Raw genomic sequence first — 19,326 nt, forward strand, 5'->3', positions numbered from 1 at the left:
TGTCAAACCACCAGAATGTCTTGAAAAACAAGTTGATTTTGATGAATTTTCTCCACATCCCAAGAAGCATTTTAATAATGTTGAAACATCCAATTTTGACATATTGGGACTAGAACATTTTGATTTTTCAGTTCAAGATGATTTTTTCAAAAAAATATTTTTTATATCGAAACATTTGAAAGTTTTGCAGTCGAAATGGGAATTTAATGTTTCCGTGTTATTGAAATGAAAGGTTTTGATTGACCCCAAACCTTTTTTGGAATTTGGTTCCGCTGGAGATGTTAAAATATTTTGTTTGCGTTCTATTTCAGAAAGAGAAAAATGCCAAAAAGCACAGAATCTCTTGTGACGTGGTAACTCTGGGTCCTGCCCACTGCTATTTGCAATTACTATGTTAGGTGGCTGCAGGATGTATCTGCAGAGGTTCGTGCCTCTGCTCATGACCAAAGCCTAATGCAATGACCTGTTACTCACACAAGGATTCACATGGATCATTCTTAAACTAAATGTTTTTATATTAAAATACTGAGGTGGCCTCCAAGCCTCTCTTAGGCAGCTTCCGTCGCTCCTGTCCATGGGGGGTAGAGGTGGGAGTGGACAGAACTTGGACAACTGCGGAGTGACCATTTTCAAAGTGTTGGGCTGGGTTTTAGCCACGTGACCCCCATTCGAGGCAATGGGGAGTGGGCACCTTAAATCCACTGCAAACTCTTGAATACTGATGGGTCCAGTCACTGACTTCTCTGCACCAACCCAAGAGGAAAGCGAATGTCAGAGTGGAAACTCACTCCACTGAAGCCACCAGAACTACACCCAGCATGTAGCTGGCCCACTGAGTTAACCCTCACAGCTACCAGCCTTGACAACGCTGCTTTCAAATGCAGACAGACGTCCTTGTTTCACAACATCGGAGACTTGCGGAAGAGACGCAGTGGGTGTGTGGTGTGACAGTTGGGGCTGCTTTGCCAGACACTGGGGGCTGGAAATCCTGTCAGGAACAGGCAGCAAGTTTCTTACTGGGACGTGGTTGCTTGAGTAGCGAGGTGGAGCCGGAGCTCCGTAAGCACGACTCGGCAGGATTTCCCTGACCCACAGGACTGCCTCCTCCTCTCTATCCAGCCCTTCGGGGCGAGAGGAGGCAGGCAGAAGAAAGAGAATGTGTTGATGGAAATAAAAGTGAAGCTCTGAGCGGAGGCCAGGCATTGTTAGTAAAATTGCAGTGTCGGGAAGCTCCATCTTCTTCAGGGTCGATGCGTCATCACAGGCTTCTGCAAGGCACCAAGACACTGAACTGAAAACTGGGAGGCTACAGGATCAAACTCATGAATCTCACGAATCTCATTCGCTGTTTGCTTCCAGTTTCCCTTGTCCTGCAATCTCCACTCACTGTGGGCTACCCTCTCTGCCCCTTCCAGAGCAGGAGATGAAGCCACCAGTATGGCTCCCGGGGGAGACGTACCCCTGGAAGATCCAACTGCCTCCTTTCATCATGCCCGTGTCATAGTCTCGTGTGTGCTGCAGACCTAGTCACATGCCTTGGGATCAGCTCTGCACTCAACAGCTCGATTTCTTGCCTACTGGGCTCCAGTGACTGCACACTGGCTGAGGGCGGGCAGGCTGAACCACACCACAGAGGAATGGTTGCTGGTCTCTGGGCACCATTGGTGTCTCATAGGTTTCAGCAGTGGACCCCCATGGAGGCACCATGCACATCTTGACCAACATCAGAGGGGTGAAATACTCAGTAATACAGGGTTTGCTAAGACTTCTGTGCTAATTTGTTGATGTAGCGAAATGCCCACACCCTATATGGCCGATCAGCAAGAACTCTAAGCAACCCTCCGCTCCTTTCAACCCTCAGTGCAAGGGGGCGGGCATCTGGCACTAAGGAGCAGGACAGGACAGGACAGGACCCCCAGCTGCAGGAATGATGGCTTTGCACACCCCTCTCCCACCACTCGGGTGCTGCCCTGAGCTGAGCCAGACCAGAGAATGGCCGCCCTAATCGGCTTCCTGACACTGCAGATTGAAACCCCTCCAATCATGTGTTGGGTCAATAAGTGAGAGTCTGGAAGGTTACCGCGAAGATGCGATCTGCTTTCCTGTTCTTCCCATTGGGGTTCCTTTGTGTCAAAGAGCCTCGGTAAATGGAGTTCCGATCAAAGGATTCGTTGCCGTCTTTACAAAAATAAAAGATAAAATAGCTTACATTGGTGGTGTTGATCTAGATCACGTGCGGGTGACTAGGAAATGCACCTGGATCTTTTGAAATAGCTTCCTTACACTGCTCTGGGCCTGAGTCTCCTCTGACCTACAGCAGTTTTACACTGGTGTGTAAACAGTGAGTTACTCCCAATTTACACTACTGTAAATCAGAAGAGAATTAAACCCTTCATATTGGAGGCAAACAGACCATGAGCCAGGTCATATTCCACATCAGTCAGAGGGGTCAATTACTCACTGAGCTACCGTTGTTATTTCCATTCATAATTCAGGATATACATTTCATGAATGTGCCTGGACCATTCAACCAACAGCCGGCTGGTTATTCAGGCAGCAGCTCACCTCAGTGCACTCATTATTCTATCAGTGTCTCCTGAGTTATATTTGTACATTCCCCCTCTTCCCATTCAGGAAAACAGTATGACTCCACCTTGGAGACTATCTGAGCTGCAGCTTCACAGAACCTATTACAGTAGAGTGTCCAGCTATCCTGGACGTGGCTTGATAATTTCTCAGAACAGGTTCTTGGCCAGCATAGACAAGAGGCGACTCAGGGTGTCCAGGGTGCAGGTGAGGCTGTCTTACAGCAACTCTTGACCTGTGCTCAAATATTCCAGGCACCTTCATTACTGCTGTTCAGAGTAGACATGAGAGTGCCTAAGCACCACAGCGGGTGCATTAGAAACATAAGGGGCCAGATCCTCTGTCCCTCCCATGCCCCCTGCAGCACAGAAGGGACTGCTGTAAGGTAGCAGCGGGGGATTCTCCTAGCATAGGGATCCTCAGCTGGCACGGCTGGTCTGGCAAGTGGGGTTGTGCTGGGGCAGGGCTGGGAGCCACTCTCCACCAGCCCCAGCGTGAGGTGCACGTACTGGCTGTAAGAGCACCGCAGATGGGGAAGGAGGATTCCCCTGGCAGAGGAACAGCACCGGGCTGCTGTAGGGGGGAGGGATAGCTCAATGGTTTAAGCATTGGTCTGCTAAACCCAGGGTTGTGAGTTCAACCCTTGAGGGGGCCATTTAGGGATCTGAGGCAAAAATTGGGGATTGGTCCTGCTTTGAGCAGGGGGTTGGACTAGATGACCTCTTGAAGTCCCTTCCAACCCTGATATTCTATGTGGTTCCTCCCTCAGAGGCCCTGCATAGGTGCTTGCTGAGGCTGGAGGAGAGGTATTGGGCTGGAAGGGGCGTAGGTTAGCTGCTATGGCCATTCTGGGCTGTAAACAGCTCATAGGCAGCCCTTGGGAGGCTGCTGGAGCTTAGAGCAGGCCCCCTGCAGCAGCCCAGAAATAAGATGGCAGACAAGGGGCTTAGAACCAGCTTTGCCCATCCACCCCCTGGGGTGCATCTTTTGGCACGGTGCTTCCAGGGGCCCTCTGCTCAAAAGAACAAAGGCTCACGTACACACTACAGCTGGGTTCTGCTTCCACCAGGTATTTCCAGGATCGCGCTGGTCAGAGAAAGGGCTGCTCTTTGAAAGCAGGGCTGCGTTTGCTCTCCTGCAACGATCCCACAGCAAATCTAGTCGGTTCACAAGATCAGGCAAGGTCTGCACTGCCAGCTCAACCTGCTGGCTCACTATGGAGCCAAGTCCCCTCGGCCTCATGCCTCCTCATTAACTAGAAAGGTGCTGGACCTAGGAAGTAGCTGATGATGTAGGAGTGGAATGAATGCAGCCCGTTCTTCCGCAGCTCGACTGGCGCTGGAGTGGGGCCAGGGATTCAGACTTGTTTCCGTTAAACTAAGTCAGGATTCAAAAGGGATATCCCTGAGGAAACGCAGCCGTTCAGGAACCACTGTTCTGATCCTGACGGCCCACTCACGTTTAAGCGATCAAGGGGTTTTCTTTTAAAATCTGTTTGCTGGAGGTCCTTAGCGCCCGAGAAAGACAAACACAACATTCTGCATGAAAACCGCAGTACCACTGAAACACAGACTCGGGTTCCTACGCTCAAAGCATCAGACAAAGCGGGGGTAACCTCTCCATTTCTCCCTTCCTGCACTCAGCTGGTGGGCTCTCTGGTTCTCACGTGGCTTTGCTCTTGGCAGACCTTGCAAACACCTCTAGTGACAGGAAAGTCCTTGGGAGTGCTGGAGCTGTGCAAAACGCGTCAGGGGGAGGGGGGAACAAAGGGAGCCTTACAAGAGCTTTTTGTTGTCCCCCCCCCCCCCCCCGGCCCAGTTCTGGGAACCGCTCAGCCCGTCTCTGCTGTTACGCTGCCTGGAGATGACGGTGCACTCAACCCAGCCCTGTTATGCCTGCCTACACTGGAGGAGCTGGGAGGAATCCTCTGCTGCACAGTTCAGTCACCTTCAGCGACTTTCCGCACCACGGAAGCCTTAGCATGGGCCAGGATCTGGCCCCACTTTGGGCACCGAGGCTCCCAATAGCAGGTTAATTACTTCAATTCCTTGGTGAAGGGACACAATGGGCCCAAATCCCCCTTGGAGTAAGCATATGCCACTTTGCTGATTTCCAAAGAGTGGGGCACAGTTACAGCAGGGCTGAGCGTGGCCCATTTTTCTGGTGTATGGCTGCATCCGAAACCCCAGCTACAGGGGTTCGTTCCTCAGTGAGGCACAGACTGGCCAACTGGGCTTCACTGTGGCATACGGGAGCAAAGTGTAAACTCCCATTCGTTAGCCCGCTGCATTGAGGAGGACTGCATGGTACACTGTGTTATGGAAACTTCCTTGGCACGAGCAAGTCCCCCTCTGAACTCCCGACACCCCTACAAACCCAGAAACAGCAGGCTTAATGAGGCAGCTTTTTGAACCTCTACATAATCTCCCATTCACTCTCGCCTCGTTCCAATTTCCCCTATCTGCGTCCTTCCCTGCACAACCTTGCACGTCATTGACCTGTGGGGAGAGTGACAAGGAGATACAGAGTCATTCTGCTTCCCTGGGGGGGCGCCTGGGGGATTAGACTCCTGTCCTGACGTCAGCTGATTGCCCCATCGCTCTATCTGCATGCCAGGAGTGCAGCACCCCGGTTATCTAGCTGCCCTTTCAGGGGAAGAGCCGATGACTCCTCTTCACCAACAAAGAGAAGGGACTTTGCTCCCTGTGAGACTCAGATCAGGAAAAGTGCCTTGCAATTCACTTTTAATGCGGGGGGGATGAGAATGATAAATTCATTCTCGGTATTAAATGATTGCTTTTCCCTTTCCTCGCCACTCCTTCTCCTACTCAGCACTTATCTAGAAGGAGAACAGCTCTTTCTTCAATCCCTCCTGCAAGCTTATGATTCAAGATAAGAGAGAAGTGGAAAAATCATTTCCTAATGGCTCTTGCCGCCAGCCGCCAGGGCATAACATATCCAGAGACCTTCCCATTGTACGGCCACGGCTGCTGAATTTCTGGTCTTCGTCTTCTTTCAGACACCTCTAGCTGCCGTAGTATAGATGGCCCTGGGCTGGGCGAGGCAATGGCTCCTGCCCCCGTGGAAGAGGTCAGAATGGTGACAGTCTGGGGACTGTAAAGGCACTCACATAGAGGAAAAACCCACAAGGGGAGTGGCAAATACCATAGACATGAGGAGGTGGGGGAATGCTGACAATCTGTATTTCCTTAGGGGAGTGGAGAGTACAGAATCCCGTTCTCTGCTGGGAGGGGGCCAGGAAGATTTTTTAGCCTTTTGCCTCAATCTGGCCACTGGACTCTACTTCCTTCCCAGATCCCGCAGGCCAATTTCTAAAACCCCACTCCCCTGCCCTTGCCATACCAGCTCTCTGGCTGAAAAACACGGCTGGAGGCCGGACAGACGTGACGTACAGCCCCCACAATGTGGGGCATGAGTCCCCACAAGGTATGACATGACCCCCCACCCTTTCCTCAGACAGAAGCAGAGAGCACAAGTCTTACCGGCAATTTCAAGGGAACTGTTGAATTTTCTCCTTAACGCCTGTGGCATAGACATTAGCTAGAAGAGAAAGGAGCAGAGCTGCGGTTAATCCCTGGGACTGTGTCCTTTCTCTCGAAGCACTGTAGGAGGGGGCCAGTGGATAGCCTTAAAGCTAGGCTTTCCTTCTGTGTTCAGGAAAGATACCAATCTCCAGCATGCCTTCACATGTCCATCCCGGTCAGAATCAGTCAGCTGAGCGTGTACCGGTGGGAACGCTGTGTTTACTAGCTGACTGTACCCAGGATACACGGGGATGGGATGCACAAGGGGAAAAAGCAAAGCAAAGATCATTGTTTAATTCTTCCCCAAAGCAAAACTCCATTTGACAAGAGAAATCCTGACAGCCCTCCTGGAACTAATTCTAGTGCTAGGACACTGTACCTTAGATGGCACCTTGTTAGCCTTAAGGTGAATGGCTAGGAGGCTGTGCACCATACAGAAGTCTGCATTCTCCAGAGGGTTAAGAGATATTATTGCACTTTCAGAATGAAACTAATGCAGCATTCGTAACAGATACCAGATTTGTGGCCCTATAGTCAGCTACCGAACAGCTAGCACCAGTGCAAACTTCCCTAAGCGGCTCTGCCGTTAGGTCTCAGCCCTGAGCCGGAGTAATTGCTTTGGCCCCGAACCAACAAAGCATTTACACGTCTGCTTAAGTCGACTCCTATTCAGTCATGCACGTAAGCACATGTTTTGCCGACCAGGGATAATTTGGGTCTGTGGCCCAGTGGCTACCTCACAACTCCCCCCGGTAGCCCCAGAACGGTCCTGCATGCAGTCCCTCCTCTCTGTTTCCCTTCTTGGCTCCCCAAATAAACTCCATGCAGGGTTTTCCCAGCCCTTCTTGGGGTCTGATTTATTAACTCAAAGCTTAGAACTAAACACCCTTCAGCGGGGTATAGCCCAAATGCCCTGGTCTGGTCAGAGCCCTTCCTGCCTTAGCAAGCTACGCCCAGCCCTTCCTAGCTGCAGCCATTCCCCTGGTCTCAGGGTCTGCAGTCTTACTACAGCCCCCAGAGCTTCTGCCTCATAGAATCATAGAATATCAGGGTTGGAAGGGACCTCAGGAGGTCATCTAGTCCAACCCCCTGCTCAAAGCAGGACCCATCCCCAACTAAATCATCCCAGCCAGGGCTTTGTCAAGCCTGACCTTAAAAACCTCAAAGGAAGGAGATTCCACCACCTCCCTAGGTAACGCATTCCAGTGCTTCACCACCCTCTTCACTGCAGCCATCTTCTGCAGGAAATTCCCTGGTTCCCTTCAGGCAAGGCTAATCCTGGTATCGGGGTTGGCTTGGCCCCAGGCTCTCCAGCCCAAGGCAAGCCACCCTCCTGTAGGGCCCTTTATGTATGAGAGGACAGTGTAGTTTCCATGCCGATTACTGGCCTTTCTGCCGGGTCTGCCAACAGCAGCTGCCAATTATTGATGGTGATGAATCTGTGACGTGGACACATGTCCGTTAGGAATTGGCTGAGTCCCCCAAGCCCATTTCACACAGGCTACTTGATGTCTCTTCAAAGGGTAGTGGCCACAATCACTCCAGACTCAGCTTATGTTCAGACAGGTGGCCTAGAGGAGAAAGGCTTTCCAGACCATTCCTGAGCAGACTACCCAAGCTTTCTCTGGTTTGTTTTAATCACCTCCTTGACAGCCAGGAGACATCTGTGTACTCACTTTGAAGTCATTTGGTGATGCCATCTCTGAAGAGTCCGTACTTTGATCCCCTTGACTGCTACCTGCGTTCCTGGGAGGCTGGAGCATAAACAGCTTGGAACAGAAGAAATGTAAAAGATTTCTATGACTTCTTCAGTGCCAAAAGACAAGTGAGAGGCACAGCTGTCCATTGGGCTGACCATAGCAGCTGGGACATTTGCAGCACTGGTTCTCCATGGCAGCTCATCCTCCATGGTGATATCGAGGGACCTAGGAGTTACATTAACTGACTGCTTAAAGAGTGACATTGAGCAAATAGCTGATCCTGTGGGTAGGGCACTGGGTTAGAGCTCAGGAGTCCTGGGTTCTTGTCCCAGCCCTGCTACTAACCTGTGAGGTAACTTTGGGCAAATCACGTCACCTCTTTGTTTCCCCTCCCAATGTCTGACTGTCTTGTCTATTTAGATTGTAATAAGTGTGTCCCATGAGCTCTTGATGCCAACTGGCAGAGTGCATAAGGGTTACAGGAAGCTCTGGGGTCTGACATTTACATTCTGGTTCATCAAAGAGTGTCACGTGAGGTGTCTACAGAAAGCCAGTGTCACACTGGCCATCAATGTCATTGTGAAATGTGTGTGCGTGTGTTGAGGAAGGAGTTACGTACTTACACTGAAGATTATGTTCTTAAGGTCTAGGGACTGGCCACCAGCAAAGGTGAAAAGCAGGTTTTCTCTCAGACAAGAATCATGTATTGGTCTGTTTACATGTAAATTAAGTCTTGCTTGGTTCACACTGGGCCTCCATTTACAAGCCTGAGCTGAATGCTAATGAAGGATTGTGGAATCTTCATAGAGAGGAAATTTGCAGGAAGAGGAAAACAGCAAGAGTTTGTCTGTTGAGGGACAATACACTTAACTTCTGAAACCATATCTGAGGGACATATGAAATACTGTGCATTCCTTCAGTTTGTGAGGACAACCTATCAGCAGGATTGATCCTATGAGAAGGGATCTCAACCAAACCAGCTGAAAACACTAGGGAAAGTACTTGGGGTAAGTATGCTTTCTTGGAGGAGGTAGGGGAATACCTCGTCAGTTACTTTTTGGCTCCAGAAAGCAGGTTATGATTTTGTTTTATATGTAACCACTTGTTTCCAATATCCTTTCTCACTCTGGCTTGAATCTCTGTTCTTTGATAATAAACATATCCTTGCTTTCACTATTGAGAGAGAGAGAAGGAGAAAGCTAACGGCTGTGGTGATGCTGAGTTCCATCCTGCACGGGTATGTGCTGTTCCTTTGGGAGTGTTGTGAGAATTCAGTGGAGCAGAGGTGGGGCACTGCAGAGGGGTTGGTGTGTGCCCATTGCTCACCTGCACAGAGACAGCGAGGCCTGCAGAGGCCTGGCAGGCAGCGCTTGTGTTGCCAGAGGTTGGTGGTTTCAGGGAGCTGATCTACAGAAGGGGTAGACAAGACTGCTTCCCACTAAGGGCACGTGGTACCTTCCAACCCTGGCTACTCTGGGGGAGTGTCACAGTGTGGTTTTAGGGGCAGAGCTGGTCTCGTACTGTGTGTATGTGTACAGTGCCTAGCCCAGTGGTGTCCTGGGACCTCTAAGCACCACCACAATTCCAATAACAACAGCCAGGAGATAAAATCTCCTTTTACAATATGGATCTCAGCTGCCCTTGGCCGACTGATCCTAAGAAGGTGGGAAAGTTCTCATGTCCCAATTTTAAGGGGTGGTATGCTGACATGCCAGCGGTTGCTGCAGATGAGGATCTCTAAAATGACTGGTTTCAGACTAACAGCTGTGTTAGTCTGTATTCGCAAAAAGAAAAGGAGGACTTGTGGCACCTTAGAGACTAACCAATTTATTTGAGCATAAGCTTTCGTGAGCTACAGCTCACTTCATCGGATGCATACTGTGGAAACTGCAGAAGACATTATATACACAGAGACCATGAAACAATACCTCCTCCCACCCCACTCTCCTGCTGGTAATAGCTTATCTAAAGTGATCACTCTCCTTACAATGTGTATGATAATCAAGTTGGGCCATTTCCAGCACAAATCCAGGTTTTCTCACCCTCCGCGCCCCCCCACACAAACTCACTCTCCTGCTGGTAATAGCCCATCCAAAGTGACCACTCTCTTTACAATGTGTATGATAATCAAGGTGGGCCATTTCCAGCACAGATCCAGGTTTTCTCACCCCACCCCCTTTTTTCCAAAAACCACACACACAAACTCACTCTCCTGCTGGTAACAGCTTATCCAAAGTGACTGCTCTCCTTACAATGTGTATGAAAATCAAGGTGGGCCATTTCCAGCACAAATCCAGGTTTTCTCACCCCCCCCCCCCAAAACACACACACACAAACTCACTCTCCTGCTGGTAATAGTTCATCCAAAGTGACCATTCTCCCTACAATGTGCATGGATTTGTGCTGGAAATGGCCCACCTTGATTTTCATACATGTTGTAAGGAGAATGGTCACTTTGGATAAGCTATACCAGCAGGAGAGTGAGTTTGTGTGTGTGGTTTTTGGAAAAAAGGGGGGAGGGTGAGAAAACCTGGATTTGTGCTGGAAATGGCCCACCTTGATTATCATACACATTGTAAAGAGAGTGGTCACTTTGGATGGGCTATTACCAGCAGGAGAGTGAGTTTGTGTGGGGGGGGGGCGAAGGGTGAGAAAACCTGGATTTGTGCTGGAAATGGCCCAACTTGATTATCATACACATTGTAAGGAGAGTGATCACTTTAGATAAGCTATTACCAGCAGGAAAGTGGGGTGGGAGGAGGTATTGTTTCATGGTCTCTGTGTATATAATGTCTTCTGCAGTTTCCACAGTATGCATACGAGGAAGTGAGCTGTAGCTCACGAAAGCTTATGCTCAAATAAATTGGTTAGTCTCTAAGGTGCCACAAGTCCTCCTTTTCTTTCTAAAATGACTGGGGAAAACTTAAGATTTCCTGTGACAGATGGTTGGGATTTCTTTCTTATAAAGAAGGAGACAGCGTGCAGTAAACGAGTTCCTTATGAACATAGGGCAAGGGGCATAGGGGATAGCACAGCAGCCCAGAATTATGTAAATATATGTGCAGTGTCTAGAGCACTGGAGTGGGACTCAGGAAACCTGGCTTCTATTCCCTGCCCTGCCACTGGCCTGCTGGGTGACCTTGGGCAAGTCACGTCCCCTCTCTGTGCCTCAGTTTCCCCATGTGTAAGGGGGGGAATAATGCTACTGCCCTCCTTTGCAAAGCACTTTGAGAGATACTGATGGCAAGAGCTAGGGACTGTTATCACAGAGCTGTTTTGTTTATACTGTAAGTAGAACAGCACTTGGGTTAAGGACCTGATGCAGGAACTGGCAAGGGAGGCTTTTAGTGCTGGGTTATGCAGGCGGTCGGACCAGATGGTCATAACCGTCCCTTCTGGCGTTAACATCTGAATGCTGGGTACGTCCTCTGCAGGCAGACACACTCACCTGTGTGCTGTATTTCTTCTTTGGCTTTTCCACTGGTTTCACTGTCAGCCCAGCAGCACTCAGAGCTGCAATTCGAGACTCTATATCGGAAACCTAAGAGACAAAATGCACATAACTTCCCACAGGTGCGCCCCCAGAAATGACCACGGGAGCTGGGCAGATCCCAATCACCACCAATCCCTCTGGAGCTACCTCCGCTGCAGCCACTGGCCCCAGTGCCCTGCCCGCCAGGTCCATGCCACGCTCAGCCCCCGCTGGGTTGGAGAGTGAGCCCGTCCTGCACTCCTTCCGGAGCAGTGGCTCCTGTCCCCCGGGGACTGAGTGCAGTTTTCCGCTCTGGGTGTTGCAACCTAGTGCATGGCATTGCAGCGCTATTCAGGTTTGGCCCGACCACTCCTCTATAGATGGAGACTGTCATAAATATAAAGGGAAGGCTAACCACCTTTAAATCCCTCCTGGCCAGAGGAAAAAACCCTTTCACCTGTAAAGGGTTAAGAAGCTAAAGATAACCTCCCTGGCACCTGACCAAAATGACCAATGAGGAGACAAGATACTTTCAAAGCTGTACCCTAGAGTTCAGAGTGGGGAAGGAACCTTGACAGAGACAGAAGAGTGGATGGGCCAAATTTGATTGGAGTTGTGACCTAGAGAATGGGGGTCGTGGCGCCAGTCAGCTTTGGCCCGCCTACCCCTCCAGACAGGCCAAACCTGAATGGCACTGTATCCCCCACCTGCAGGTTGCGATTCCACTTGGTTTGGGGGCCCTCAGCAAATTGCCCGCAACTTCCCTGCTGCCAGTGATACACACCGTGCGTACGGCTGTGAACACCACTGTAAATACGGCAGTGTAAAGGAAATGCTCATTCAGAGTTTATTTTCTTACTGAGTAAATGATGAAGCATTCAGTGGTTGGCCCAGCGCTGTGTTTGTACAGTGCCTAGCACGGCTGGGGGTCTGGTCTATGACTCCAGCCCCGAGGCACTACAATCATACAAATAAATCACAATGCAAGAGCTAGCCTGACCGTGCTGGATCACCCACTTTGCATAACTGAGCTATTACCTCGCTCTCGGCACGCTGCATCTGCATGGCCGCTGATGCCACTTTGTCCTCCAGCTCTGACAGCTCGGAGTCTGTGGTCCCGCTGTGCCGTGCACGTTCCTCTAGGTCCCTCGGGGTTTGGTCCAGCCCAGATGTCTTTCCAGCAGTCGTGCAGACCTGAAAAAAAGCCATCGTGTGACTCACCTCGCAGTCAGGCATCGTCTGTTCTGCCGTCTTCCCATTCTAACCCCCGCTGCGGCGACACTGGCTGCTCTCTTTTGCTAGTTAGACAGTCCTCAGGTTACCATGGACTCAGCCCCAGATGGTCTCCATGACTGGCGAGGTCAGCGCTGTATAACTACAAACTTCTCTTTTGCTGAACAGTCTGTACCTTCGGACTCCTGCGGGGCTTCCTTCCTCTCAGTGACTGGGCCATTTCCTCCCCTTTGCTCTTTTTCAAAAGCAATTATCGCTATGGCGAAGCGGTAAAAGCTCCTTCTGAAATACCAGGACAAAACGCCACGAGCTGTCAGCGCCCGAACAAGGATCTTCACGTCGTGCATTGAGACTAGGAGGCAGGCACTTTGAAACAACCGCAGGCTGCTGTGTCCTGCCGTAGCATGCTTGCAAGGAGAGGAGAGAGGGAACAACACTGCCAGGCTGTGAACGCCTCCTGTCTTCTGTAGCTGTGTCTGGATCTGCCGAAGAGCAATGTGCGGTATAGAGATGCTACACTTTGGGAGCTGGAGGTGTAATTAACTCACCAGTCCCTATCTATAGCATCCTTATGTTCTGAAAATACATTTCTGGGTAGGGATTCCTCCATGTGCCTGCCACAAGGTGTTGCATTCATGTGCTGACTGGGGTCTATTTCAAGATATGTGTAAACATTTCTTTCTAGATAAAAGGGTCAAAGAAACATTATTACTCATCCTAATACACCATTTGATTACGACTACATTTTCGCTTATTACCACGAATAACGCTTATTCTTGATGACTCCCATCAAATTCTAAAAAGAAAATTGGTTTACTTGATTTTGAGAGAGATTTTCATTAAAATGTACGTCATTTCATTGTTGTAGCTTTTGATATTGTTATAGATCCAGTACAACCAGGTTACAAAATAGTTGTATTCAGAGCCTTTTTTTCTTTTTTTTTTGTCTAAGCTCCTTGGGGCAGACACTGTCTTTTTGGTCTGTGTTTGTACAGTGCCTGGCACAATGGTATCCTGATAGGGCTGGTCGGCACTATTGTAATACACCTAATAAATACAGGACAGTGCCCAGCACAGTGGGGTCCTGCTTAAGGCTATGATTTTGGCATGGAAAACTGTTGGTAAATTTCACAGCAGAGGTGCTGGAAACAATCACGGAAAGTTACAGAATAATGTATTTTTCTCTACATCAACATACACAAGAGTATAGTGGTTTTTTTTTGGAAGATAAGGCCCGTGGGGGGGAGGGGTTGGAGAGCAAGCCTACTTGACACTTACCCCAGAGGGCGGTTCCCGTCCTGCAGGTCTGGGCCCTGCTTCCTGCTCTGGGTGTTCCAACCTAGCACACAGGGTCCCAACGCCACTTAGGTTTGGCCCAGCTGCTCCTTGGTCTCCATTTATGGAGGTGCTGCCGGGCCAAACCTGAGTGGTGCTGTGACCCCATGCGCTGGGTTGCAATGCCACTTGGTTTGGGAGCCTAATCAAATGTGTTTTTATAGCTGTTTCCAAGATGTCAATGATTTCATTCAAATTCACGATTTCCATGACAAAACTGTAACCAGGTCTGGTTCATGCCTGGGGTTCCTAGGCACCATTGTAAACCACCTAATAAATAATATACAGGGCCTAACATCATGAGAACGTAAAAACATAAGAACATGGTACTTTCGTACGGATGAATACACGCATCGAACACTTGATTCTAAGTGTTATGTTAAACAGAAGTACCACTACTATCTTGATACCCACAAGGACCGAGTCAACCTAGACGTTTGATTGTACAAGACATTAATAACTAATATGCAAAATAGCCCTATTATAGTAAGAATGCCAGCATACTGCTTACATGCTTTGCTGAATGATCCCATTATCTTATTACTGCAAATAGCCTCTCCTCCCCCACGCACAGATCCCTGGCTTGCTGTCCCTGTACTGTGTAATGTGTGAAGTTAGAGAATAACTCTCCAAGGCAGGAGGCCTTGCACTGGGAGGCACCTGGTACAACTGTGGGGCGTGGTAAAATAAATTCAAGTACTAAGAATCCAACCAGGGAATAGAAAGATGCCATATGCCTGATGTGTCCAATTAAACCTGAAAAATCAGAGTGTTGTATATTTCTAACTAACTGCAATTATCCACTCCAGCTATTTGTTAAATCATTTCCGTGTGTCACTGACAATCACAATCTGTTGATGGACAATTAAAAAACACTCAGAGAAGTTACTTTACAGACACTAATTAATGCTCGTAATATCCAGGTGATGGAGATAGGAGAGGGGAAATGACTTGCCCAGAGTGGCAATATTACTCTTGAATGGGCAACTCCCACCTGTGTGATCTAACTCCCACCCCATTCCTGTTTCTCGTGAACAACATCGCTGAGCTGAGTACGAGCCCCCCCAGTGGTTTTAGAAAGCACCTAAAGTTCATGACTGGATTCTCTCTTTGTGGGGAGGAATTCAAAGACAGAAGCTGATGTGAAGGGTCCCACTGTCACTGGGATGTAGCATTTCATTCGGAAACCAGCAGCACCGCGGTATTTCTGAGAAAGTTTTGCCTTTTGTAGCTGTATTTTTATGACTAAACCCTCTGAAGAATGATTGATACACAGTATAAAAACTATTCCCAAACTCAAAAGCAAAATCCACCAACCCAGACCTCATTTTGCCCACTAAAACTTACAAAACTATCTATCAAGGTCAAAAGAAATGACTTGGAAGTTTAAAAGTTCTACTCCCTTTCCAATACACGATAACAATACTATACAGCATTACTTACTACAAAACACTGCGTGGGAGATGCTACGCAATAGTGAAAATACAAACTTACCAGCTCTACCCACACTTGCATAAACCTACACTACCATATTAGCAACAGACTGATCACTCCATTCCTATTCATAGAGACATTCTCCCACTCCACGGACACACCGCACTAGGAGAAATTGTATAGCACTTGAACATAAATACTCCATGAGCCCTCTTCAAGCTTTATGACTCATTGATCCAAACCCCAGTGTAGTTAATGGAAAGACTCAAGTTGACTCCAAAGGGCTTTGGATCAGGCCCTTACAAGTATAATGTCAGCAATATCCACCCAACAGCACACTTCCATCCCAGAACGGGGCAGGGGGCAAAGTAAAGTTTGGGTGGTTGGTAAGGGGTGAATGAATGACATTTTAATCCAAACTTTCCCACTACCACAGGATTGATCGAGTGACTAATATTTCAACTGATATGGTGTAAAACGGCCACAGGATAGGAGACTTTGCCAACAGATCAAAGCTGGGCTCCCCTCCTGAGGACTTGAGCACACCCAGAGGGAGAGAGAGAGAGAGAGAGAGAGAGAGAGAGAGTGTGTGTGTGTGTGTGTGTGTGTGTGTGTGAGAGAGAGAGAGTTACACCTGGGTGGGATATGAAGTAGTAGATGGTTGAGGGCCATGACAGGGAGACTTCTCCCCATCTAAAACTGTGGGCCAGATCCTCAGCTGCAGCTGAGCAGTGCTTGGGGCAGCTTTGGGGCGGTGGAGCAAAGATGGCTTACGGGCTGTTCTGACAGCTGGGGATTGCCAGGGTCAATGTGCTCTTTCCCCCGGCACTGGATGGAGGGGGAGTGTAGGAGCAGCTATGGTGGTTCCATCCCAGCCCAGGAACCTGCTACACTGGGTCATCCTCCTGAGGTTAGCTCAGGAAGCCACACAGCACGGCTGACGCCCAGAGGAGCTAACGCTGCACATGCTTTAAGACCTTTTAAACATGTCACTGTCTAGTTATAACATATTAAAGTGGAGAACATACTCTGCCTTTCCCTTACCTCTATGCCCTTTCTCAATGGCCCCCGTCTCCTGTGCAATCACCACTCACTCCTCATCAACCTGCCATTCTCCTGAAGGAAACCCTCCTCCCACCTCTCCCAGAGCTCCCCTCCTCCCAGCGTGAGAATGGGCAACTTAGTAAAACATTCACAAGGGGCTACAATATTGGTTGGAGACAGTAGGCCAGTATGACAAAATGTACACATGTCCACACCCTGCACACCAGTGTATCAATCTTTGTACAAAGTACGCCTTGTGAGATATCATTTGAAAACTCATAATTTGCTGGTCAATATTGTCCTAATAAAATACATGCAACAACACTGTATGTGACGTTAGAAGATTCCACTGTATGGTATTCTTAACACATCTTCCAAACTGAGGCTGGCAATCAGATCTGTCTCAATCAAAGGAATATGTTCTCTGCTTCATTTGCATTTAAGCAGTAAACAGAGTCAGCAAGCAGGAAGGGAAACAAAAGATGCTCCAACAGGTGAGGAAAAAGCAGCAGGGAACATCCTTCCTTACAGACCCTGTCTCTTGAATCTCATCGGGAAATGTTTTCCAAGAGGGGGACTGACACTTTGAAAAGGAAGGAAAAACACCCCCGAGGCACCCTCTCGTCTCTCTCCGTCGATTCACTGCACCAGAAGGGACAAAAGAATCAGCATGGAACTGGAGAAGAGGTCCTTACCTAAGAAGTTTGGTCAGTAAAGCTGAAGGCATGTTGTGAGAAAACCCTGCTTTGAATTTAACATAGTTTGTTAAGTTAGGCACCAGTTGTGTTTAACCTTTATTTTTTGTGTAACCATTTCTGACTGTTATGTCTCATGACTTGTATTCACTTAACAGCTCTGTCTTTGTAGTTAATAAACTTTTTCTTATTGTTTTATCAAATGCAGTGTGTTTGAACGGAACTGTCCGGAAAACTCCATGGGGGGGGTATTATTTCTATTAAAGCAATAATGGACTTTATATGAATTTGTATTGCCCAGGAGAGGGCTGGGCAGTACAGGACATACTGTTCTGGGGGGAAATCTAAGACTTGGAGTGTGCTGGGGTCACCCTGCAGAATAACCCAGAGCCAGAGTGTGACTGACTGGCCGTAGCGCACACACAGACATAGCTGGGAAACTATGTTAACTTGGGTTGAATAGAGACTGGGAGTGGCTGGGTCATTAAACTTATTGAATCTATTTCCCTAAGTTAAGTATCCTCACACCTTTTTGTCAACTGTCTAAATGGGCCATCTTGATTATCACTACAAAAGTTGTTTTCTTAATAGCTGTTTATAGTTGTTTAATAGCTCATCTTAACTAATTAGCCTCTCACAGTTTGTATGGCAACTTCCAACTTATCTGTATGTATATCTATATCTATCTATCTATCTTACTACATGTTCCATTCTATGCATCCGATGAAGTGGGCTGTAGCCCGCAAAAGCTTATGCTCTAATAAATTTGTTAGTCTCTAAGGTGCCACAAGTACTCCTGTTCTTTCTTCTTATAGCTGGGAGTGACTTGCATGCTGGAGGCTGTTTGTGAGCAGTCCAGATAGAGGCTACAGCAGCAAAGCGGTGTAAAGGGCACCCCAGGTTAGAGGGCAGGCATGACAAAGCTACTCATTAGCCTGGATTGTATCCTGAAAGATCTAGTTGTACCAGGGAGGAATGGAAAGTGTCAGGGGGAGGGAGTATCAGAAACACCTTGCTTGGAGACGACTAAGAGTTGAGAGCTCATCACACTGAACTCAATCAACACTCCCTGTAGCCTATAGTAGTGGTCCTCTGCCTTTCTCATACCAGGCTAGAGGGGTGCACCCCCCCTCCCTCTCATATTGTGCAATGCCTGGGTACAACCAGGAGGTGGGCAGGGGAGCGATTCCCCTGACATCTGATTCTCAAGGTCACGACTCTCAGTTTAAAATCTTTGTTTTAATTCTTACGCCTCCAGAGCAAGGGGCTGTAGCCTCCCTGGGCATTTTGCTGTGCCCCGCACACTCAGCGTGAGCCTTGCCTATGAACAGCAGGGAGCCTTACGATTTCTTCAGGTTTTTGACAGGCTTCGTCCACCTCCTTCCTGTCTTTCCGCCCTCCAGGGAGGGGAGAAGCATCCTCACCCTGGCCCTCTCATTCAAGGACTCTTGCCTGGCTCTCAGCACTGTGGCTGTGATGTCACACAAAACCGGACCCGATGACCTCTGTGAACGCCCCACACAGCCAGAGAAAAAAGTAACGTACGCGCACACACAACAGCCTAAATGGGGGGGGGGGGGGGCGGCAGAGGATGAGGAGCTGTAATTAAAGGGCTCCTGTTGTTCCTTGAGGGCTCTCAGCTGGAGATGGAAGTGGCTCTTAAGGAGCGCTTTGATCTCGGATCAGACTTCGTGGAGTACAGCGGTGACAAAGGAACCGTCTCAGAACGCCGGTGACGCACTCCCATTAGCCGGCAGCCTGCACATAACTACAGACTGCAGGAGAACGCTGCAAGAGGGCGGCTCGTGCCCTTGCAGGGTATTTGTACAGCACCTAGCACAAAGGGACTTCAACCTGAGCTGGGATTTCTAGGCGCCGCATACAGCCAATAGTAATGCTATTTGTTTGCTGGCTGTGGTACACAATATTACCGCAATCCCCCCGACCATTGCAGTTGCCATTCAGCTCAGTTATACACATGCAACCAAGCAGAATTCGGTTCAGGGCTTTGGTGGCTGTTGAACCAAAGGGAAGCCGTTGAACCAGCTTTTCAATCACAGCCACAGCCCTTCCCCTTCTGTTTTCCCTTCCTCACGCCACTGCCTCATTTTGGAAATGCAGACACAGCCGCTGGGAGCTGCTCATGCCCCTGGTGCCAGCCTAGCCCAGCCACCGAGTCTACAAACACTTTCCCAAGAGGTCAACGGTGGTAAAAGCAGCAGCTGAGTTAGGGGCATTAAACGGGGAAGTCCTCATCCACTCAGGTGCCAGTGGGGCCCTGG

General features: G+C 48.9%; 1 protein-coding gene across 1 annotated transcript in view; it reads right to left on the minus strand.

Annotated features, from left to right (window-relative positions):
• Positions 1-1,241: 1,241 nt before the first annotated feature.
• The window catches only part of MLPH (melanophilin), a 63,524-nt gene continuing 45,439 nt past the window's right edge, over positions 1,242-19,326 (minus strand). Inside the window, exons 11-16 of the mRNA XM_077829928.1 lie at positions 12,342-12,497; positions 11,280-11,372; positions 7,808-7,900; positions 6,090-6,147; positions 2,081-2,178; positions 1,242-1,268 (exon numbers count right to left, since the gene is read on the minus strand). Coding sequence (XP_077686054.1) covers positions 1,242-1,268; positions 2,081-2,178; positions 6,090-6,147; positions 7,808-7,900; positions 11,280-11,372; positions 12,342-12,497 — 525 coding nt within the window. The remainder of the gene's footprint in view (positions 1,269-2,080; positions 2,179-6,089; positions 6,148-7,807; positions 7,901-11,279; positions 11,373-12,341; positions 12,498-19,326) is intronic.

The sequence above is a fragment of the Eretmochelys imbricata genome, chromosome 11 (genome assembly GCF_965152235.1).
Source record: "Eretmochelys imbricata isolate rEreImb1 chromosome 11, rEreImb1.hap1, whole genome shotgun sequence".
In the NCBI taxonomy this organism is placed as follows: Eukaryota; Metazoa; Chordata; order Testudines; family Cheloniidae; genus Eretmochelys; species Eretmochelys imbricata.